Below are 23,052 nucleotides of genomic sequence, written 5' to 3'. Positions count from 1 at the left end.
TAAGGGACACGAACCAGGAAAAGTCATTGTTTTGATAACACAGGTCTCATGTTCTGAGCACTCAGAGCTGTAGGTCAGTAACTCCAGAGGCTGTTCAGTAAAAGTGAAATAGGTTCACTTTACTGACCTGCTCTTGATGTGCTGCAAAGAGCCAATGCACTGGAAACTCCCATTCACCATGATGGCCAGCCTGGTACAGAGGGCTTCACACTCCTCCATGCTGCAAAACCAATCAAGAAACTCTAGTTAGTCATTGAGAAAGTATAAAAATATGGTTAATACTCAGAGAACACCGCTGATCTTCCCTAAAGTGGGTCTTTGTGGACACCATAGTCAGCCACAACAAACCCCCAAACCTGTGGTGCCCTGAAACTGTGCAAGGACCAGTGAGGGATGGGTTTCTCCACACTTGTGCTGACCCCAAAAAGGGAGGCAGAGCAGGCCAGCCCTACCTGTGGGATGTGAGTATCACTGAGCATTTGTTCTGCACTTCCTCACTGATGATTTTCCAAAGGTGGCGTTTGGCGTTCGGGTCCATTCCAGAGCTCGGCTCATCCTGTTGGGAAAGACAGGACTGGATGGAAATTTGCACTCAAAAAGTAAACAAGCCTGGGCTCAGGCAGCCATTGAGCACAGAGAGAATTCCCCCCTCCTATTTTTATTGAGATTTTTTTTATCTGACTAAGCAGCAGGAGCACTGGCAGGTGGTCAGAAGTAAAGGCATGCTGGGTTTGATAGAAGCTGGGATAAGGGATAATTATGTCCACTAGGTATCCAACTTAATATTGGAAATCCTGCTCACAGAGGTCTGCACACATTGAGTACACAGCAAGTGGGAAAACCGCACAAAAAGGAATGTTTTACCAATGGGGTAAGCCCATGGAAGAACTAGAAATGCAGAGTGAAAGACAAGACAGGAAGCCAAACCTAAAAAAGCAGTCACATTCTAATCCTGAGGAAAGTGGCCCCTTTGCTCTCCTACAGTTTTGGAGCCTTGGCTGCTGCTTTTCTTGCAAAGCTGTGCAGGTAAGTTGATTGAAATAAAAGACAAGACCGAACAGAGTTTAATTGGCAAATACGTGGTCTAATTTTGACTTCTGGAAGATGCTGCCAGAGAAAGTGAAAGACTTGCCTCCCTCTTATGCCCTCAAAGAAAAGATGAGTATTTGCTGGAACCTGAACTTCCCTGTCATGGTTTCTATTGTCAGGCCAAGTATGGGCACGTGGGGAGTGTCCCTTAAGCTGTGCCTGAGGAGGTTTTGTGAAACTGTCCAAGTTCTCCTGCCAGCCCAAGGACCTACTCCTCTCCCCTCTCCCCTCTCAACAAGACCCCATTTCTCACCAGCAGCAGAATGGATGGGTTGCCAATGAGAGCCAGAGCAGTTGAGAGTTTCCTGTTGGTGCCATAGCTGCACATAGAGGTGACTCTGTCCCTGTAGGCCATCAGGTTCAGCCGGTGCAGGAGCTGCAGTACAACCTAGGGAACAAGAGTTGTGCTTCCATAACATGCCCAGCCCATGGATTACCACACATGGATCTACTGAAGGACTGATTTAAAGGCTCCAAATGACAGAAATGCTGCAAGTCAAAGCCCTTGTTACTCACTCCCTTGATGTCCCCCTCTGGGATGCCATGCAGCCGAGCATAGTAGTACATGTGCTCCTCCACGGTCAGCAGGTCATCCAAGGCATCCTCCTGAGGACAGTAGCCAAAGAGTGACCAGTGGGCCTCACTGATGTCATTCAAGGACCTGGGGAAGGAGGTTGGCACATCACTGTAACCTCACTGAATTGCCAGTGTGCTCTGGAACCAAACAGGGGGGAGAAAATCCCTTTCTCCTACTCCCTACCCACCTCCCTAACCCTTGAAGGAAAATGCAAGATGGATCTGCAGAGCTCCAGCTTTCAGGCCCCCAGTTCTGCAGAGGCTGCATGTCCAGTATGTAGCTCTCCAGTTACTGCCAGCACCTCAGGTGGCACAGCTGCCACCAAGCCTACAACTGGTGAAGAAAGCTTTGAGGTGAGCCCTGCTGGGCTCCAGGTCTGGCTTAGAAGTGGGATCACACTGCTCAGGATCTGAGCCTGATCCCATCTGCAATGGGCTGAAGTGGAACAAACACCTCTGAGCAGCAAAATGCAACCCCCCAGGAAGCAACCATGCCACCTTCAAAGGATGAATTCCCTGGCTTATTTACTTTTGCTCTGGTTTGAGTATTTTATTACAGATTTTTATATTCCTTCTCCTTTGCCACCCAGCCTTAAAAACTGCTCTCAGGTTGATTTGCTTCCCCAGAAATCATATCCTCCATACCCAGAGTGATCCTGGACCCGCAGCCTTCCACTGGATGCTCCAATATCCCCTGTCAGCATCTTAAAGATTGTTGTCTTTCCAGCTCCATTCACACCAAGCAAGCCAAAGCACTGGGAAAGAAAAGTCCAAATGTAAACATGCTGTATTTGTAATGCAGAAATATTGCTCTGAGATGGGTGCTCAGTGCACCTTGGCCCTTCTTTTTCCAGCCCCTTGAGCGAGATGAATTGCCAGAGGAGCTCAGAGCATGCCAGTGTTATAATGGAGGTTGTTTATGGTGCAATATACTCCAGCTTATATTAGCACCATCTGTTTAATGTGGTGAAGAACCAAGGATGTGTCTCCAGTAGAGTCAATCCTTTTACTGTGAGCTGCATTTCTACAGGAGCTCAGGCCCAAATCCCCATCAGCTCATGTGTGCCAAGCCTCCCCTTGACAGGGACAGAGCTGCTCCTGGGAATGGGGTGAGTGAGGTTTGGGCTGGCACTGGTTAAAACCTTCATCAACACAAGGATTTTGTCACGTTGTATCACCAAAGCACTACCTTAATAAAATGAAGAATTGTCTCACTGTAGTGTGGTTCCAGCATGTCATGCTAAAATCCACATTTTATAGCTGAGGTTGTATTTAGGCAGTTGTGTGTTGCATCAGCCATCTCCATTGTGCTGATAATTACTGTTATTTTGCCATCATCAGTACAGACCAGCTGATGTGAAAGCCCTCCTGTGCTGGGGATGCACAGCAATCCAGGGCTCTTCCCTACCTTGGTCCATACAGGAACAGGAGCTGTGCACAGTCTGCAGTGCAGGGCCACAGCTCCTGCTTACACGTGGGGAATGGTGCCCTGAATCCCACCAGCATCAGGGTGAATTTTGCCAGAAGTCAGAGACCTCAGTGGCAGTCCTGGCTTGTAAAAAATCCTCAGCCATAAAGACTAGCACAGTGTCCATGTGAGGATACTGTCCTTTCATCTCTGTGGGACCCAGGCCATTAAAATAAACCAGGTGCCAAGGATTAATTCCAAGCTTCCCCACAAGTCAGGTGCACAGCCTGAGGTAGAATCTGGTCTCCAGTTTCCTCTGGATCTCAGAGGTGCTCTGTGTATTCCTGTCTTTTCACTTCTCACTGCACTGACATGACCAAAGAATGTTTTCTTCTTTGGAGCCAATTTTAGGTCCTGATTAATGAAAATGTGTGTTCAGCTGGAGTGATTTGTCTTCCCCTGATGGGAAAACACAAGCAGATAAGCCTGACTCACCATCTCCCATGCAGTTCAGGTGAATAATTTCAGCTGGACACGTTCTGCTGTCATCATTTAGCATCTGGTGATCCCCAGTGACCCCCCCCAAGACTGCACTGCACAAACAGAGCATGCAGACATTTTGCTCTGAATATAGAGCTCCATCAATTCCCATCCACTTTCCCTCCTTCTAGGGCCTTCAAACTTGAGGTCCAAAATCTACCAGGAGCCTTTTGTCACTGCTGTAACCCCAAGAATCAATAAATGAGGCAAGGAAAGGGAGAGGCCAGAGCAGAACAAACCATTACAGAAGGTGGCAGTGACAGGGGAAGATGCCTGCAGCCTTTTTCCCTCACTCACCTCCCCAGCAGGGATGCCAAGGCTGATGTTCTTCACTGCTGTGATGCGTTTGTGAGGGAGGTGGTAGATCTTGGTGAGGTTCTGGAGCTGCACCACGTCGAAATCAGCTTTGCCAGACTCCACCCGGCTCCTCTCAGCCTGGACATCCCCATCCTCCACGGCCGCAGGGGGCAGAAGGGAGGCTTTGCCATGGACTCTGTCAAACAGGAACCTGGGGGAGGGCAGAGAGGGACTCAGCTTCCAGCACCAGCCAGCAGTTAGATCTCAGTTATCTCCCAGGATAGATCCCAGGGGGCCTCCCTGTGAGATCCCACGGCATGCACACAATACTCAGATACAGTTTCTGTTCTCTCCTGGTATTTGCTCCACCCAGTGTTCTCTCCCGGTATTTGCTCCACCCAGTGTTCTCTCCCTGCCTGTTTTTCCCCCTTTTTTCAGCAGATATTCTGGGCTGGAGCAGGTCCTGCCTTGTGGACAGCTCCTAATGCAGTTGACAGGGATGTTCTCACTCCTCACTGTGTGCACCCAGGGCAGAGGAGATGGGGAGAGCCAAACAGAGGAGGCTGTCAGTGGAATGACTGCCCTCACCAACAGCTGAGCATCCACCCACCAAACCCCAAACCCAGGGCTGCAGTGCCAGCCAGCACCACCTACCAGGGCACTCTGTAAACTACACCTCTGCTAGTTAATATTCTAATATCAACTGAGAGAAAACTCACTCCACATTCACAAATTGTCCTGGAAATGTATGGGCTGCATAACTGCCAGTGATGGTGACCTCAGAGCTGTGCCTGGGGCTGTTCCCAGTGAGGCTCCAGATGTTACTTACTCCAGGACCTTGTTCCAGACTCTCTGGACCATCCTGTCGTGCACTGTGAGTCGAATGGCAAAGAACACGGTGCCCTGGATGAACATGGCCAGCAGCTTGGACGTGGTCTTGTCCAGCTCAAAGGTTTTGTCAGGGTAGTCCACTCCATAGGCTCTTAAGAAGCCCAGCAGTGCCTGATCCTGAGACAGTTCAATCAAGCCATAGCCAAAGCAAAATTGTGGGAACAGGAGGAACACATGCCTTAAATTTTCAGCAAGATCACGCAAGCCCTGGGAAAAAAACAAAGAGCACCACAGTCAGTCACTGCTTTTATTCATGGAATAAATTCATAGGTTTTACTGTGGGACTGAAGTGTAACAATTACATTGGGATTTGCCTGTGTCTCAGCAGAGATAAATTGAGAGCAAAGAGCTCTGCAGACAGCTCGTTTCACAGGCACAAGGTCATAAAAGTCAACAGGCAGCTCTGAGGTTGTGATCACCCATAGTAAACAGTAGCCAGTTCCCAGCATGGTCCCTGCTGCTGTTCCAGCACCCTGAAAACACCCAGGAGCCAGAGCTGAGTCCTGCCACTGTGCCCCCTAATCTGCCCAGCACAGCCTGTTCCCCTGGAGCGCTGCCCTGTCTGTTTTCCTTGGACAAACATCTCCATAAAACAAAAGGTTTGGCTTTTCTAGACATAGAAGGGCTTTTCCAGCTAATTCACAGCAGAACAGCCCAGTGCAGCATCAGAGTAAAGAACTCTGGTACATTTCTAGCAGAAGAAAGGATTAGTGCACAAAGCAAACTGGAGAGGCACTAAATTAGCATGGAAGGGAACTGACTCCCTGCCACTGGGGCACAGAGGGATGAATGGTGATCATAATTGCATATCCCTAAAATCCAAGGGGTTGCTGAACAAACTCTGTCCAAACAGAGAGAAAAATCCAACCCAGCTATTGTAATTGCTCTCCATAACAAAAGAAATCTAAGTGTCAGGTGTGCATTTTATCCCAGCCATTCCCAGGCAGATCTCAGTTTAAGAGAGGGCTTTACTTTAGGGAATCATCACTGTCTCTAGGTTGTTTTTCATCCTTGCAGGGAGAAGATGACTGCATTACAGACTTAAATGACAGATAGCTGGTGCTGGGTTAACTGCAGCACATGTCAGACTCAGGGCAGTGACATTCAGCTGTCACTCCCCACAGCTCATGCCCAAGAACTCAGCAATGGTTTGAAGCGTCCATCAACAACTTCTTATCAAGCATCTCCACCACCTCCATCTTCCATCACCAGGGTGGTTATAAAGAGAGTCCTCAGTTTTCTCCCCTTCTTTTCATGTTCTCCCCTCTGTCACCATCATTTCTTTCTTTGCTGGGGCTGCAGATTTACAGACAAGCAAGATCCATATGTGACTCATGTCCTGTCTGTAGGGATGCCCATGAAATCCTGTGGCTGTGTCCAGCTGCTACAGACCTGATCAAAGCCACCCAGCCCACAAGAAGCCTCCTGCTGGCTCACCACAGGGTCAGTACCTGTGGAGCTCCTACCTGGTCCGTGGCCTTTTCCTGGGAGAGCAGGAACACAACAGAGTGAGTGATAATGGTGTTGATGCCAAAGAACAGGTTGACACAGACATAAACAATGAAGGCCATCCCTGTTTCCTTGAAAAGCCCAGCCAGCAGGTACATCCAGGAAAATGATGCATATCTATAAATACCAACAGTGCAGAGAAAACCATGGTAACTCAAAGGCTACTTTGAAAACAAACCACTGAAGACATCAGACGACACAGAATCATTGGATGGTTTGAGTTGGAAGAGAGCTTAAAGCCCATCCAGTTCCACCCCCTGCCATGAGCAGGGACACCTGCCACTAGTTCAGGTTGCTCCAAGCCCTGTCCAACCTGGCTTTGAACACTCCCAGAGTTGGAACACAACAGTTCTGTTTTGGCATGTGATTACATTTCCACATGACAGAGCTTAAAGAAAGGAAAAATGCCTTTGTGTCTGTTAGAATTTGGAGAAAAGGTTTATGAGACATACTTTGAACATGGAACCCCACCTGAAAACAGAGACTCTGGGCCTGGAGGATTCAAGTCTAAGTTTTGCAGAATTGTGCTGCTGCTGTTTATTTTGCTCTCTGCTATTAAAATGCTCTTGAACTTTGCAAGAGGTCAGCAAGCATTTCCTTATAGCTTGGGCTGTTTCTGGGACCTTTTAGATTTCTATATCCTCATGTAGAGATTGCTTTGAATAAAGCAGGCATGACAACACTGCTTCACCTCCCTGCTCCTGGAAGGAGCGACTTAGTGATTGTTTGTGAAGGGCATGTTGAAGAGAAAAGCCCACATATTCCCCCCTGGATCTCAGACTGCAGCAGCCTGCAAGATCCAGTTCCTTATCCTGTGCAGTGATATTTAAATAACTAAGCTCCACACTTACCCAAAGAGTAACAGCAGAAGAAATACTGCCACTAAATTACTGTTGTTGCAGAAAGCTGGGATCTGGAAGGCTGAAATAACTCCTACTGAGAGTCCAATAGGGACCATAAAAAGTACCTGCAAAATGATATTAAAAAGATGTTACTAGGACAACAGTTCTGAAACACCTTCCTACAACCATACAGAAGAAACAATGCCAGGACTGAATCTGGTCCCACAAATGCAGCTTGGTTTGGTTTTTCTAAGGGAATGGTTTTTCTAGGGAAACCAAACACAGGTGGGCTCTCAATTGCCCCCAGATGAACTGCAGATGAATTCCCACAAAGTCTCTTTGAATAGGCAAAGCCTCAGCTTTGCCTGAGGAGAGTGGGCAGAAAGTACCTTAAAAAAAGGTTGTGAATGAAAAATACCCCTCTGGGTTTTCTGTTAGCCTTGCAGTCAGACGACTTCACTGTGCCCTGTAAATCTAGTCTTTATAGTGTTGAGTCAAGCCAGAGACCTACCAAAAGTCTGCCTGGAGAGCTCCCTCTCCTCCCCAGCTCTGGGATTTAGCAGAATTTACTGGTAGGGATTCACTGAGAAATATCAAGTTGCCGAGAGCGCTGGATTAGTTTCAGCCCGCTGAATACCGACGGTGCAAGGACTCCGGGGATTTTGCCACAGGCTGATTTACAAAAATGCAGGGCTGGAGGGAGGGCCCGGAGCGGGCAGGCAGGCACAGACCGGCTCCACCCTCCCTGCAGTGCACTGCCGAGCCAGGCTGGGGCCACGCCGCCCTGGGACCCCTTCCATTCCTCCTGCAGGGCAGGGCATCCCTGTGCTGCTGCCTTGGGATCCCTTCCATTCCTCCTGCAGGGCAGGGCATCCCTGTGCTGCTGCCTGCACTCATCAGCCCCTCCAGGCAGGCACTTCTGGCTCACATTCCCCATGGGATTCCAGCCCTTGGTTCTCCCTGCACCAAAGAGGGTCAGTCTCCCAAATGCCCTTGAGGATTTCCTGCTTTTGGGAAGCAGTGGAATCACTGGGATTTCAGGCACTTGCAGATCTGCCTCAGCAGAAATGTGTGGGACAGGAGGAGCTGGTCACCCCTGCAGCCCAGCTGGCAGTGCCAGGCTCAGGAGCTGAGCTTGGCTGCACTGCCCATCCCCTGTGTGAGGGTCTGACACCTGCACCACAGGGAATGCAGAACACACAAAGCACTTCAGCCTACAGACGCTCCAAACATTTTTCCCCTTGGCCCAGCAATGCTTTCCAGCAGTGCCATGAGCCCTCTGCACCAGGAGGAAACAACTTCAGGGGGAACAAGGGCACACCTATGCCAGGGAATAGTGCTGGGAGCTCAGCAAGGCACATCCATGCAGCACTGTGAAAAAGAACTGCTCAGCTCCTGCAAGGCTGCATTTGTAGCTTTGCTTGGCTTAAAAACTTCCTAACACAGCCTCTTACAGACAGCATTGCAGCCAGAGGTGGGGTTTTGCCCAGCAGGGTTGTGCCAGCTGAGGGATGCCTGTTGCTGTGGGATCCCAGAGTGGCTGTAGCCTCGAGCCCCAAAGCCTCACCCCAGATCTGTGGAGCCTGGCTGACAGCAGATCCAGCCCTGCAAGCTGTCAGAGCAGCAGCTGGGTGCTGGGATGGAAATCAGGCTGCAGCCTGCTCCCTGCTGCTCCTGTATAAATGTGCTGGGTGTTTTACACACACTCCAGAGAGCAGGAATGCCTTTGCTTGGCAGAATCCACTGCTGCAGTTCACATTTAATCCTCCTCAGTGCCTTGGAGAACAATTACTACACAGCACTCTTGGTAGCAATAAGAAGAACTTTAAATAAAGAACTTTTTTCCCCCCCATGGTGTGTAATGCTCCCCCTGGTGCATTTAGGAATGTGAATTATTTACCAGATCATAAACCAAGTTGGTCACCCAGTAGGTTGTCATCCCAATGCCTGAAATGTGCTGCAGCTGCTTGGCTTTGGTTTGGTGCTCCTTGACCATGTAGAGCACAAAGCTTGCTGTGGTGATGGAGTAGCCCACCAAAACAGACATGGACACTATGATGTCCAGTAAGCTGTTGAGCCTGGGAAAAAAAGGGGAGAAAGATGAATTTGGTGAGTGAAAGTGGCAGATTTCCCTCACTATGAGGCTTGGTCAGAGCTCAGAAGCAATAAGGTCCTGATTCTGGGACAGCATCTTTTATAATCCTGGAATGGTTTGGGGCTGGAAGGGACCTCAAAGCCCATCCCATTGCACCCCCTGCCATGGGCAGGGACACCTTCCACTATCCCAGGTTGCTCCAAGCCCTGTCCAACCTGGCCTTGGACACTTCCAGGGATGGTCCCACCACCCTCACAGAGGAGAATTTCCTCTTTTCTTTGCTCCCTGTGCTGATGGCAATGATTTCCAGCAAAAGGGACTCGCAGGACTGAGCTGGAGTGCTAGACCCCAGCATGGAATGGAAGGGCCAGAAGGAAAATTATGTCATCATCATAATCACTATTATTATCATTATAATTTATTAATTTATATGCCCCAAACACACAAATGTGTGAGGCTGTAACTGTGACCTCCAGATCTCCATGAGACCCTGCAAAAAAAACCCCACAGGAATCCCCAGCTCTGGTGGCAAGTAGGGCACTATTCATGAATAGGGGGAATGATCACAAGTGAGAACAGTTTCATCACTTAGAGAAAGATATCCAGTAATTTAGGCTGGTTTATGGTTTGCAATAAGCTGGTTTGCTCCTTTTAAAGCTAAAAAAGTTCAGGCATCAACCAAATGAATCTTCTTACATTACTTGTTCTTGACTCTGTCCTCCAGGATATGGGTGAGCTGATAGGAAAATACCTATGGGAAGAAAAAATGAAATTGAAAATGTGTCCAAATTAAAGCTTCCTTCACCAGCTCCTGATATTAACAACAATATAGAAAACTGAGAGAAAAGAGAAGAAAAGCAGATCAAAAGTGTGATTCTGCTCTGTCATCTCTGTGTGATCTTGGGCAGGATTTTGAGCCTCCTCCTTTTTCCTAGGATTTCACTTGGCTGCAAGCAGATCTGAAATTCAAACCCTGGGCCCTGTTCCTCCACCTGTGTGGCTGCCAGCCCCATTCCCTCCCCACACTCAAAGCAGGCACTGTGGGGCTGATTGTGCATTCCAGCTCAGACCCCTCAGCACTGACACCTTCCAAACTGATGGATGTGTTCTGCTTCAGAGCTGCTGTCTGCTGATCCCACCTTGTTCCATTTGTTCTTTTGTCACCAGGAACAATCCCTCCCCTGCTGCCCAACTCCACAACTGCTACCTGCCTGTGATAGATGCCTTTCTCCATATGGGATCTGTGGAGGTGAGAGCAGAAACCCAGGTAAGCTACAGACACTTCTGCCCCAGTGTGGCAGTGAATTCTGAACTGTTCTGTCTTAAAAAGCTAGGAAAAAAAAATTAAAAAGAGTATTTTGATCAAAGTTACTAGCAAAAATTTAATTATCACACTGATAAGTCCCTGTGATGTTTTCCAAAAAAATCCATTGAAAATGGGTTTGTATCAGGCCCAAACTGCAACTGAGAAATTCTCTGAGAAATTTCTCTCTGAGAAATTCAAACTGCAACTGAGAAATTCTCTGCTAATGTGCAGGTATCTTCAGAGGAGGTTTAAGCACTCCTTCCCCTAGCCTAAAAGACACTAGTATTGTTCAGCACAGTGCTTCTGCCATGTCTGGAGGCAATTGGTGCCCACAAAAGCAAAAGGCAGAGCATGGAGGAGCTCTGGTGGGCCAGTCCCACCAGTGCAGGTCTCTGCCTTGGCCCCACCAGCATGGCAGCCCAGTCTCTAAGGCTCCAGAGCCTGAGAAAGGCTCCCAAGTTTATGTGCCTAAAAATGAGCCTCTCAATTCATATTTTGATATCTAAGAAAATGCCTCAAGGAGTGCTGGGGGACCTCCAGCTGCTCTTAAATCCAGAGATTTTCTATACCATGCCACTTCTGGAATTTAAACTCCTCACAGCCAGGTGGCAGACCTTAGGAATGATGTGATGAAGAATTATTCTGGGTAATCTTCCCTAAGAATGGGCACTCTGACAGGGGGGACCAGAAGGGAGGAGCCTGAGGGTTCAGCTGACCAAATGCCATACTGAGCAAATGAATTTGAAAGGGAGGATTTAATCAGAAATTAATTTTGGAGGGGAAAAAAAAACCCTGACCAAACCTCAGTCTTGTCATCAGTGAGAGAAATGGGATTAAAATCCTGGACTGCTGATAAAGCCATACAAACAGCCAGGAAATGTTTCCCTTCTCCAAAAGGGAGAGAGAGAAAGAAAGATACTGTCTGTCTAATCTGTTAATACTTCACTATAAAGCCATTTTCCTTTACTGCAGCTTAGGCTAGAAGTCAAAATTTCCATTTCAATGCTTCCTCCTTTTTTGTTAGCTGGGATTGAGAGAAGAGAAAGCACAATATACAGAAGTCAAAAGCTATTATGACTTGCTTAGTGACAGGGTAAAAAGCTTTTTATGTATTTTTTTTTAAATATACCCAGTCTAAGTCAAACCTCTAAAGCAGGACTGGCACCTCTTTCTGACTGCTGAAGTGACAACACACTTTTATCTGGCCATTTCAATGGCTCTTAAACCATCATTTATTTGTCACAACAACAACTCCATTGAGCTGCCAGGAGCATATCCCACAGAACATGCCTGCAGTTGTGTTTCAGACTGGATTTACTCCACCTCAGGGGAACCAGCCTCATCCACTCATTTTATTTCTCCCCTTCTCTGGCTTGGATGATTAGTGGGAAGCACAGAATTGTCTGTCTGGTCATTTACTACTAAGCATTTCTTTCCAAAAACACCTAAGCAGCAGGACAGATGGAACAAAACTGCTGCTATTCTTTCCCCCTGAAAATTGCTACTTTGCTGGTAGAAAACTTGCCCTGTGAAAACTTTCTGGCTGTTCACAAGAGCTTCCTGCCTTTGCTCTTTGCTCTTTCCCAACACAGCATGTGTTGGGAATAGAGAGACAGAGCAAGGAGCTTCACTGCTTAATAATTCAGCTGCTCTGGGATGTTGCTGCTGCTGCTGGAAGTGCCTGGCTGGGGTTTCCTCTCTGGCAGCTCTGTGATGTGTGAGCTGAGGGCACACTGCAAACCCCAGAGGGGACAGCCAGGCCCTGACTGAGGGGGTGGCCAGGACAAGGCTCTGGTGTCACTCCCTGTAAGCTGAGCTGGCTGGGAGAGGAGTCTCAGTGCAGTGGAGTGAGCTGGGAAGCACTGGGGGCCACTTGTGATCAGCATGTGCTGCTGCTGCTGGAATTCAGGGTGTCACACTCAAAGCTTCAGGCCAGGTGCCTGGATCCATCACAGCTCAATTCAGACATGTCCTGTGAGCCAAGAGACACTGCCACCTGTCCCTGTGTCACCAGGGACAGCAGCCCTCTGAGGTGAGCAGGGCTGGGCCTGGCCAGGACGTGGCTGGAAGGGCACTGCTGCTCCAGGAACGTCAGTCAGGAGGGTGTTTCTGCACACAATTGCTGCTCTCAGCAGAGCAGGGCCCAGGTAAATCTCCCTTGTCTCTGCACTCTGGCCCTCTCTGGAGGCAGACACACCTGCAGACAGGTTTGTGCCCACACTGCACTTTGAAAGGGGCTAAACTGCAAAGGGAAAGGCAAGGTGCCCTGGTTTACCAGCAGGAATTTGGGTTGCTGCAGTGTGGTATGGAGGAGAAGCTATGAGGACCCCAAATGGATCTGTGTATGTCAGGTGTCAGAGGAAAAACACAGCTGAAAATTCTGTTTCTCCTTTAATTTTTCCTCAGATGCCCACACACCCTGGGCTGCTCTCAGCAGAAGGGTGACAGATCCAAATTTCCCAGTCTAACCCACCCCTGGGAATGACCTAGAGGAGCTTTTCTCTGCATAACTGATGGGCACCTATCAGAGAGAGCCCTGGCAGTGCCACATGAGAGGCAATAAATCAATCAGCAACCACTGGCATGTCTCAGATGAAGGGTTTTACATATGGGCTGGGGCTCCCTGCCCAGCTCCCCTGGGCCTCTTACTAAGACAAATGAACTTTGTGAGTTATTCATGCTCTTGAATTCTGCTTTGAAAGGAATTGCAGAACAGTGAATAAAGAAAAGGCCTCACTGAAGTCAAGGTAAGTGTTGTCACTGATTTCAGCAGAAGCAGGATATCCCTCCAAAGGGGAGAAGTTATCTGCTTCTGTAAAGGGACACTTACCATATCTGGAAGTCTCATTTTTTGGCAAGTTGGCTCGAAGAATGAAGTTATTCAAGCTGTTGAGATAGGCTGGGAGGCTGTGATAACCCTCAGGATTGTACCACACCTGCACACAATTGAGAAATTGAAACAGTTTGGGAGTTATTACTGACAACATGTTGGTTTGTCCTGCTTCACTTCTGCAAACTACCTCACATTTTAGCCCTGGTGCTTTACAACATTTTCACTGAGCTGAACCAGAGAAATGGGCATATCAGAATACACCAGCCAGCCCTTGTTATGGTACATATATCCCCTCATGAGATAAAAGTGTTACTAATTGATCTTTTCACCTCTGTATAATAAAATTATGACAGCAGAAAAATTGCCTCCTGCTAGCAAGAGAAGTCAGACCAATAAAGAAGAATGGGGAGAGAAAAGAAAATGAACTGCAAGTCATCTTTGTCATGCCAAGCTGCAGATTTCAGAGGGTTTTGCCTTTTTTTTGGAATATCCATGAACTTGACATTCCTTCTCTTGAGTCCCACACTTCCCATACCAGGATGAGCAGGTGGAGGTTGGTTACCTTAGTCAGTGTTCTGTTGGGGGGCACTGGCCTGATGTCAAACTGCAGATCTGGTGTCAAAGGCAGCCCAAAGCTCCAGCCACCATACCTGAGTGAAAACCAGAGGGAAATGCATCGCTGCCCTCATCCCAAAGCTCTGGTTGCCTTGGGTGGGCTATGCCAACGTGGCACTGCAGCCTGACTTCAGAGAGCTTATCCCAGCATGGAGCCAAGCCACCTCTCCCATGGGAGCCTTTCTTTGGGGGCTAAAAACCCCCAGAAGCTTGGTAACCTTGTCACAAAGCTGCTGAAAGCCTCCATTTGAGGCAGATCCTGGAGCCCAGTGGAGTCCTGAGCTGTGTGCCTGCCACTCTGGGGTGAGATGCTCCTTCTGACCCAGGAGATGAGCAGCTCAGTTTATCAGTGGCAGATGGACACATTTCCTGCCAGCCTTAGTGGCAGGTGACCTGTGCCCCAAGGCAGAGCCCAGACCCACCCCACAGCACAAGGAAATGCTCAGACTCTGCTCTCACTGGAATGGATGCACTCCTCCAAGTGAAGCGCTCACTGAGACTCTTCAGAGAGTCAAATCTGGAGGAAAATCTCTCCCCAGGGTTTACTTCATGACAGGCTGTGTCAGATTTTCCTCTTTTTAAAGACTTGAGTCAGACAAAGGCTTGTCTGCAGATGCAGCCCCAACATGCCAGGTGATTGACACGTTATCCCCAGGCTATGATGTGCTGTATCAAGCTGAGCACTTGCACGAGCCTCTACCTTTTTTATTTTATTTTTTATCTTTTTTTTTATTTTATTTTTGCTTTTTTTATTTTATTTTTGCTTTTTTATTTTATTTTATTTTTACTTTTTTTTTTTAAATTTTATCCATGGTTGCAGAACGCATCAGCTCCTTTCAGCAGACTCTAAACCCCCACTGCCCTGCCACCTCTTCATGCAGAGGGGATGTGGGATGTCCTGCCTTGCTCCCTTTCAGCACAGAGGGAGGGGTTTGTACCTTTTCTGCAGGAAATCTTTGGTGGTTGCCAGGATGTAGCTCTCCACATTGTGCCCTGTCACGTTGTAAAGCGTCCGTGTGGAGAAGGTCCTTCTGTGAGGGGGAGTGTAGTTTGTCTGTGGACATGTCTGAGGGGAGACAAACAAAGAAAACCTTCAGTGTTTGTGTTTTAACTAAAAACCACCACGTTAGGACAAGCTTGAGAGCCTGCCATGGCAGCATTCCTGCACAGGCTGCTCCTTCCCAAGCCAGGGTGCAGGGACACACAGCACACATCCCTGCACACTGTCCCCAGCATTCAGGGAGGTGCTTGAAAACAGCCTCTGCTTAAATCTACCCTTCAGTTCTCCTGGCATCAGTGGGACCTTGAAATGTCCTTCATGCTATGGAGGAAGATTCTGGCTGAATTAAGGCTGATCTTACTTAGCAGAGTGACTGCACAGACAACTGCAGAGGGCAAAACAACTCACAGAGCAGAAAACTCTGTGGTGGCCTCAAACTCTCAACTTCCATTCCTCAGCAGCTACACTCTACATTTCTGCTTTACTGTCAGTCACTGGAAATGTTTTCCTGGGCTTCAGAGAAACCTTGAATTAGTCCTGAATATATAATTTAACATGCTGAGGGCCAAAGTCACATCAGTGTTTCATGAGGTTGAAGTGTCCTCCCAGACAGCATGTTGGCTTCTTCCTTCAGCTCATCCATAACAAAAGCCCTGGACTCCCCCATTGTGCATCTGTTCATCTGAATACACAAAATAGCTTCCTCCATGCTGAGGAACACCTGCCTGTGCCTGCTAGAGGTGAGAATCAGCTTTGAACATTATCCCAACTTGCTGGAGAAATTATGCCAATACTTTTAATGATGTGGAATTAGGTGTATGTCCAGAAAACTGCACAAAATAGCTGCATTTTAAAGAATGTTCAGCTAAGTACATCCTTTATGTTAAAAGGCATCACGTTGTGCCATGAGTTTATTTGCTATGGCAAAAAACTCAGGACTGGCGAGCAGCACTGGAGGGAGGAGAGCTCAACCCCAAATTAAACTGTAAAAACTGTAACACCCTTGGGGCAGGATCTGCCTTTTCCCCATGGGCATGCAAATCCCAGCAGTGCCCATATCTGGCTCTGTAGGTACCACTGTAATGCAAATTATTATTATTAATCATTAATATATAGAACAAGGAGCAGATCTAGGACTTTGCATAAAGTTAAATTCTGAGGAGCAAGCAGCAAAAGTAGCTGTGATTTTATATAGTGACAGTGCTTGCATAAGATGAAATCTTCCTCTTGAACACATGCTCACCTCTGTCAAAAAGGACAATCATATAACACTCAAAAACACCATTAAACCTTCTCCCACCATGGGGAGCAAGGCAGAGATGTTAGGGTGTGAATATTCTGAGGATGCTGTCTCCTTTCCTGTCCCCAAACTGGTGCAGACAGTGGTTATCCAGTGTGCAAATTCCACAAGGCCAAAGAGAGACAGGAGGACTTGTAATGCTGAGCCCCAGCCCATAAAACCACTACCAACAAACAAGGTCCCCAATTATCCCCCAAGCCCCCTCACTTTTGGGTTTATCCAAGTTACCTGGATGCCATCTGTGCAGTTGCAGGCAGAATATTTAGTTCTCTGGTTTCCACTGGTAATCCACTGGCCAAGCATGTCCTCTGTTAAACACTGCCTGAAAAGGAACACATTTTCCTCTGAGGCTCTCTGGGCTCAGGTGTGCAAACGAAGCTAATTGCTGTCATGTTTAATGACAGCAAGGCTGGCAGTTGGGCAGCTCCAGCAGAAAAGCAGAGCTTCCTGTCAGCTCTGGGTGGTTCAGGGAATCCCCAGCCTGCTGCTGCCTCCCGTGCCCCTTGGCAGAGAGCCCTCCTTGCTGCTCCCTGTGCCTGGATTCGCTCAGCTATCAGATGGAATCCAGGCACCACTTCATTCCTACAGTAGACAGTGCAAGGAATTGGCACTCAGAGGCCAAAAGCATCTGAAACCTGCCCAGAAATAAGGGCTATTGTTGTGGCAATCCCTGGGCACTTCTGTGATGGGCTGTATTGCCTGGGCAGTCACTGCAAACACTCAGGGTAAATATTTGCCTGCATGAGCATTCAAGTCTGCCCAGGACTTCACCATCCTGAGAATTTATCTGCAAAGCCCAAAACAAACCAGCCCTCGTGGCACAGCTTCTAGATAGAGGTAGCAAACACTGTGCTGAGGACTTGCTGTGTGGGCTCACGTTATAATTAGAATTATTGGGGCGGCAAGGACCACTTCCCAGAGAGGAGAATTGCTCATTTTCCTCCTGGCATCCTGCCACCACCAAAGCTGCTTCCTTATCACTCCTAATAATGCAGGAGTCCAATGCATGAGAATGCTGCCCATGATCAAAGATGGCTATTAAGGTCTAATGGCTAATAGTATCATGCCAATTCTCTTGCAGGTTTGGAGTTTAAGTGGAAAAAAACCCCAAGAAGTACTTACGAATTGCTTTCGTTCATGCACGTGTTATCCGTCCCAGGGAAAGCCAGCATCGAAGAAACTAAAGCAGCTGTGGTTTCATTAAAATTCCTAAGAATTAACAAAGAAAAAGAGAAAACAGGAGAAGATTCAAAGAATTTCCACTATCACTGTGCAGAGGAAAACTGTGTTTGGATGAAAGAGGATTTAAGGTGTTGAATAATTGAGTATTTGTGGAAGCAGCTCTGAAGGACACGCAGTACGTGAGGACAGTCACACAGGTTTAAAAGGAGCCCTCATCACCTCAGCCACTCCAGGGATTTGCTGCCTCTAGATCCAAGCAAGATACTTTTGGACAATCAAATTTCTCTTTATGGGGAAAAAAAAAATCTACTGCAATTTCCAGGCACTCCTTGCAGCCCTGTCTCAATCAGGTCTCTCATCCGTGACATCCACTTGGTTTGGACCATTCAAGAAGATTGTCCTTGGTTCTGCCCCAGCTCTCCAGCAATGATCCAAAAGGAGAAGCAGGGAACATTAGGAACAGAGGACTCAGACATGCAACTCTGGCTCATTCCCCCATCTAGCAGGACTGAAGTGGAAAGGTGTAAGGAATCCTGGGAAGAACACCTACAGCAGAAGGCTTTAGAGCTGAATTTCGTATTTCTGACTTAGAGCTGAGAATTACTGGAGAAGAAAAGAGGTTCACAGCATGAAAACCAAATGATACCAATTATAGTTGTTTTGGTAACAGGATTTTTAAGGAGAATGACATAATTCAGTGGTGGCATCCTAATGACCCTGGAAAAGCACATGGTCTTCCAATTGCCTGTGTGCCTTGGACCAGCAGGGCCTGACCAGGAAAGAACATCCTGTGCTAACAGAGAGGAGGGAAATGCTCACAAGATGGATAGAATTTGGTCCCAGAATAGTAATGTTGGAGGCAACTGATGTGGGTACCTCATTTCACACTGGAGGAGGAGCATATATGGATACATTAAGAAAATCCCTTTGGCTGCTACGAGGCTAAAAGACTCCAGTGGGAAACACCAATAACATTCCTCAGACATTTCATAGTTAAATCCAATTGACAGGTTGTTTTTCTGAAGCCTTCTGGTCTGAGCCAAGCTATGTCCTCAGAGATCCCTCGGGAAGTGGGTTTCTCTGTGTTGTCTGCACAACATAACCATGTGTCCTATGTGCAGGACACTGGCTGTGCTCAGAAGTAACCCTGAAGAGCTCATTCTGAACTGATGCCTCTGGTTTTAGCTTTTATATTTTTCAGATTATGTTTAAGTGTGCTTAAGTGTGCTTTAAGTGTGTAGTTCTGAGCTTTATATTAAAGGATGGTGAGCTCTCTTCACAGAGTAGGGAGACAAAACAATTCCTTCTCCAGCTGGGGACCAAGGACAAATGATCCCATCTCAGGCCCAAGAGCACAAACAACAGTGTACTGAAGAAGAAAAACAAGCAGGATAGGACTTCACAACCTAAAGCTATAATTGGACAATGAACTCCAATATGCAAATGGACCAGAACTTATAAAAGTGAGAGACCCTGTGACCAGTTGTCCATTTTGTGACCATTTTGGGTCCATCTTGGGTGTACCCCTGGCTGGGCTCTTGTGCTGCCCAAGGTGGGTCCATTGAGGCCTTTTAATAAATTTCTACTTTATCCTCTAACTCTTTAATTCTTTGGTCTCTGTTCTAGGTCAGCCTTCACAAGGCTCCAGGGTCCAGAGGAGCAGCACTCACCCAAAGAAGTCTGCCTGGTCAGCTGTGCCATACAGGGAGGGGGACAGAGGCAGCTCAGGGTACTCTGTCTCCTTGGTCCTCAGTGTCCCCAGGCCCATGGCAGCCATCACAAAGAGCACGGGGAGGATGACCTGGGCGATGAAGCCGCGCACGTCCCGCCGGGTGTGGTGGAACCTCTTGATGAACAGGGCTGAGGTTCTCTTCAGCAGCAGCGGCAAACCCCGCAGGCTCTTGGACCTGATCAGCACCTGGTCTGGGCACAAAAGATGGCACTGGGTCATGGCTCTGCATTTGTGCAAGGCAGGGAAGTGATGGGTAAATTGGACCTGATCAGGAGCTGGTCTGGGCACAAAGGATGGCACTGGGTCATGGCTCAGCATTTGTGCAATGTAGGGAGTTGATGGGTAGAGCACTCTGGGAGGGTATTTCGCTTCCTGCACACTTTTACAGATGGCAAATCCAAACTACCAAGGTGGAGCAAACACAGGACCAGGTGTGGGACAGGGCTCCAGTCATAAGCTCATGTAACACCAGTATTTTGTTAAATTTCAAATGTGTACATGCAGTGACCTTCAGTGTGATACCTTGCAAGAAGAGTATAGGCTTCCAGATGAAACAGGTTATCTACATCCGACCTACTCACTTCAATTTTCAGGCAAAACATATTTTTCTTTTAGATTTGCAAGCTGAAATTTTTCATAATTTAAAAAGCAGGTCCTCAGAAAAATAACAGAATTAATCCTGAAATAAGGAAACAAGCACAAGCCATTGGACCTCTTGCATGGACAGGTTTTGTGGTATACTAAAAGCAGAGCCAAATCCTGTGCCAGCTATTCTTCTTTATGAAATATTAGCCTGTATAATACACCATGAAGCAAATCCTTTTCAACCTTTTTTAAGGGTGAAACAAAACATTTTTCTACATGAGTGACTGTTTACAGTAACATTTACAGTGCAGGTCAGCTTTGAGAAGCACAAAAATACCTCTGTGTTGTCCCTTGGATGCCTTCCTGACTATAAATGGTATAGTTGTAAGTACAAAACAGTGTTTCTAACCCAAGAAAGCATTGCAGCCAGGTATGTCTCATTTTTTGGGTTTGGCCACCTTTAGGAGGTCTCAGACTCCCAGGGATAGTGCTGTAGCTTGGTTCTCTTCTGAATTTACCCCACTGTCTGCTCCCTTGGGCTCCTTTACCAAACTGCAATGTCTGGGGCACAGCAAAAAGCATCAAGGAGGACCCAGCTCAGAGCTGTGCTGCTTTCCCAATAGACTAAAGGATTTCCACTAAGTTTCTTTCCAATTCTACTAGTTATGGGGAAATAATCCTCTACATCTATTACAGCAATTACTTTCAGAGGTACACATTTACTCTTTCACCCACATACTGTATTGATTAGATTAAAACCTGGATCAATGTAAAGGAAGGCAGATGCAAACAAAACCCCTTTAGTAATTTATCCTGTGATTCAGACTATTCCAAAGCAGGGGATCTAAAGGATTGATGAGTGTTGTATTTCCAATGATTTATAAATTTTGTGATTCCTGGCTGGGTGAAATGTGGTTTTCAACAAAGAAAGAAGACAGGGAGCTCAAATCAGTCCATCTGTCAGTGTTTGCATCTGCAGTAAATCTGGAATAAAGCCTGTAGGTGATTGAGTACCATCTCTTTCTGTGAAGGTGTCTGTGCTCACAGACATTTCGTCACCACCAGTGTGACCACTGACTCCAGGCAGCTGATGGGGCAGCACAGCATCTTCTTGCTGGTCCTTCACCAGCTCTTTTGTCAGATTGAGGAACACCTATGGAGCAAGAAAATATGAAGGAAAATTTATCCAAATGACTCCATTTACCAAAACAATTACCAGAATCCACTCTCCTGCTTTGCAGCTGTAGTTGGTGCAGCAGTTATGTACAATAATCCTCTTTCTACTCCCTTTGTGCTCAGTGAGAGAAATTAACTTTTTTTTTTTTTCCATAAAATTGTTGTCCAGTTCCTTGTCACCTCCTGTCTCTGTTCTGCTGCAGCAGTGGAAACTCAAACCTGTTTCCCTGGGATATTCCCCCTCTAGCTCCTGACAATCCCACTGCCTCCATGCTGGGAGTGTGCAGTCATGGCACACGGGAAATGATGTACAACTAATTCTTGCTGCCTTAGGAAAACATCTTAAAAGAAAGCAAGAAATTCTGAGCAGGAAGGTAACAATCTCCCTCCCTCCCTTCTGCAAGACCTGGGTCACCACTGCTCATCATTTACTTTTTATTTCTGATGCAATTAAATGTGTTTATTTGACCAGAGATTTCCCATGGGCAGAAAGGTGCCTGTGTTACTCTCTCCTCAGCCAAACTCCAGAGCCTCATTTTCTGGGTAAAACATCAAAAGGCTGTCAGAGCCAGGTGAGACAGTGCATTAGTATATATATATAGATTTATAGATGCATCCACACACTCATGTGTACCTCAGTGTAACCCCTTCCTCCCCGCCTGAAACCCTCATGGAATTCCTAATGTGCCCAGAGAGCAGAGCCACACAGTGCTGTGAAATTAATCTCCATGACATTCCAGCAAATCTAGCAGCTGCTGTGCTCATACCTCTTCCACAGTTGTGTTGGAAATCCCGTAGCAACCCAGGTGAAGATCATTCAAGCTGGTGTCCAGGGCTCTGAGGAGGGCCTGGTAGGCCCCTGACACCGTGGACTTGAAGGGGGGAAGCACATACACCAGCTCTCCACCAATATCCTCCTTGAGATAAGCCTCTGGGAGATAGGACTGGATCAAGGAGGTCACTGCTGCAGTGTCACATTCCTCTATCATGTTCTGAAAAAGGAGGAAAACACTCTGTGGTCACTGAGAAGGTTGCAAGGTCAATCTTCCTCCTGCAGGATGTAGCCCAAATCCTGTCCCACAGCATAACTGGTCAGTGATCTCAGTCCAGCTATCCAACATGTCAGGTAAATATCAAAAGCAGATGAAAGTGGGTTATTTCTGGCCCTTGAAAAAAGGATGTGTGACAGTCTCCCATCATGGTCCATCCATAACCTCAGCAGGTTGGGCTGAATCAACTACTTTGCAGTGCTAGAGGTTTGTAGTAAACAAAGCCTGGCCAGCAGAGAGCTTAACGTGGCTGCCAGCCCAAACTCACTCTTTTTCCATGAGAAACAGGGCTTGCTCATGGGTCTTTTTTCATTTTCTCTGTCTCCAGTGCCAGCAGTCTGGAAGAGGGGCTGGTCTCTCATGGTACCTGTGTGCTGGAGCTACCAACAGCACTGTAATAAATGCTAGCAAGAGCAGAATTCCCCACTCCTTGCAAGCAGAACACTTTGTCCCAGGCCAGACACTATGGATGGGCTCTTTCCATCTGCTTTACTCCTCACATTCTGCAGCATTGCCTTCAACCTTCAAGGAGACCCTGTTCTTTTTCACCAAAGCAGAGCATGACATTGCTGTTTTCACAAGGCCATGGAGATCACTCAGCTCCTGCCCATACATCCCTCAACCAGCCCTGATGACACCCTTGGAGACAGAGCTGCCAGGAGCTCTAGCACCGGCTCAGACACAAACCTTCTTCTTGGTGAGGGTCAGGTGGTAGCCATCCCCAAAGGTTTCCTTCAGGTAGAAAGGTGAGCCACAACATTTGAGCCCTCCATGCTCTAGGAAGGCGATCCGGTCGCTCAGCACTTCTGCTTCATCCAGGTGATGTGTGGAGAGAATGATGGTTCTGCCTGGAAAACACAGTCACCACAGAATGGACACCTGGTTTTATGGCAAAACTGGATTTGAGAAGGATTTGGGTTATTTTCTTTTCTTCCTCAAAAATTTCTGTATTTCCCTACACAATGATATCATGAATATAATTGCAGGGGTTTCAGAGTTTCCCCTTGCTCTGAATCAGCCCATGGCA

The 23,052-nt window shown here is 47.4% G+C and overlaps 1 protein-coding gene across 1 annotated transcript in view; it reads right to left on the bottom strand.

Annotated features, from left to right (window-relative positions):
* The window catches only part of ABCA12 (ATP binding cassette subfamily A member 12), a 78,530-nt gene that overhangs the window by 2,713 nt on the left and 52,765 nt on the right, over positions 1 to 23,052 (bottom strand). The window contains exons 32-51 of the mRNA XM_030952313.1: positions 22,713 to 22,873; positions 21,744 to 21,968; positions 20,815 to 20,953; positions 19,154 to 19,406; positions 17,424 to 17,510; positions 16,530 to 16,623; positions 14,940 to 15,067; positions 13,949 to 14,036; positions 13,384 to 13,489; positions 9,944 to 9,998; positions 9,053 to 9,230; positions 7,162 to 7,277; positions 6,268 to 6,427; positions 4,740 to 5,008; positions 3,911 to 4,121; positions 2,311 to 2,420; positions 1,606 to 1,750; positions 1,343 to 1,477; positions 453 to 556; positions 128 to 220 (exon numbers count right to left, since the gene is read on the bottom strand). Of these exons, the coding sequence (XP_030808173.1) occupies positions 128 to 220; positions 453 to 556; positions 1,343 to 1,477; positions 1,606 to 1,750; positions 2,311 to 2,420; positions 3,911 to 4,121; positions 4,740 to 5,008; positions 6,268 to 6,427; positions 7,162 to 7,277; positions 9,053 to 9,230; positions 9,944 to 9,998; positions 13,384 to 13,489; positions 13,949 to 14,036; positions 14,940 to 15,067; positions 16,530 to 16,623; positions 17,424 to 17,510; positions 19,154 to 19,406; positions 20,815 to 20,953; positions 21,744 to 21,968; positions 22,713 to 22,873 (2,857 nt within the window). The remainder of the gene's footprint in view (positions 1 to 127; positions 221 to 452; positions 557 to 1,342; positions 1,478 to 1,605; positions 1,751 to 2,310; positions 2,421 to 3,910; positions 4,122 to 4,739; positions 5,009 to 6,267; positions 6,428 to 7,161; positions 7,278 to 9,052; positions 9,231 to 9,943; positions 9,999 to 13,383; positions 13,490 to 13,948; positions 14,037 to 14,939; positions 15,068 to 16,529; positions 16,624 to 17,423; positions 17,511 to 19,153; positions 19,407 to 20,814; positions 20,954 to 21,743; positions 21,969 to 22,712; positions 22,874 to 23,052) is intronic.

The sequence above is a fragment of the Camarhynchus parvulus genome, chromosome 7 (assembly GCF_901933205.1).
Source record: "Camarhynchus parvulus chromosome 7, STF_HiC, whole genome shotgun sequence".
NCBI classification, from domain to species: Eukaryota; Metazoa; Chordata; class Aves; order Passeriformes; family Thraupidae; genus Camarhynchus; species Camarhynchus parvulus.
This window is presented reverse-complemented; position numbering and strand designations above follow the sequence as displayed.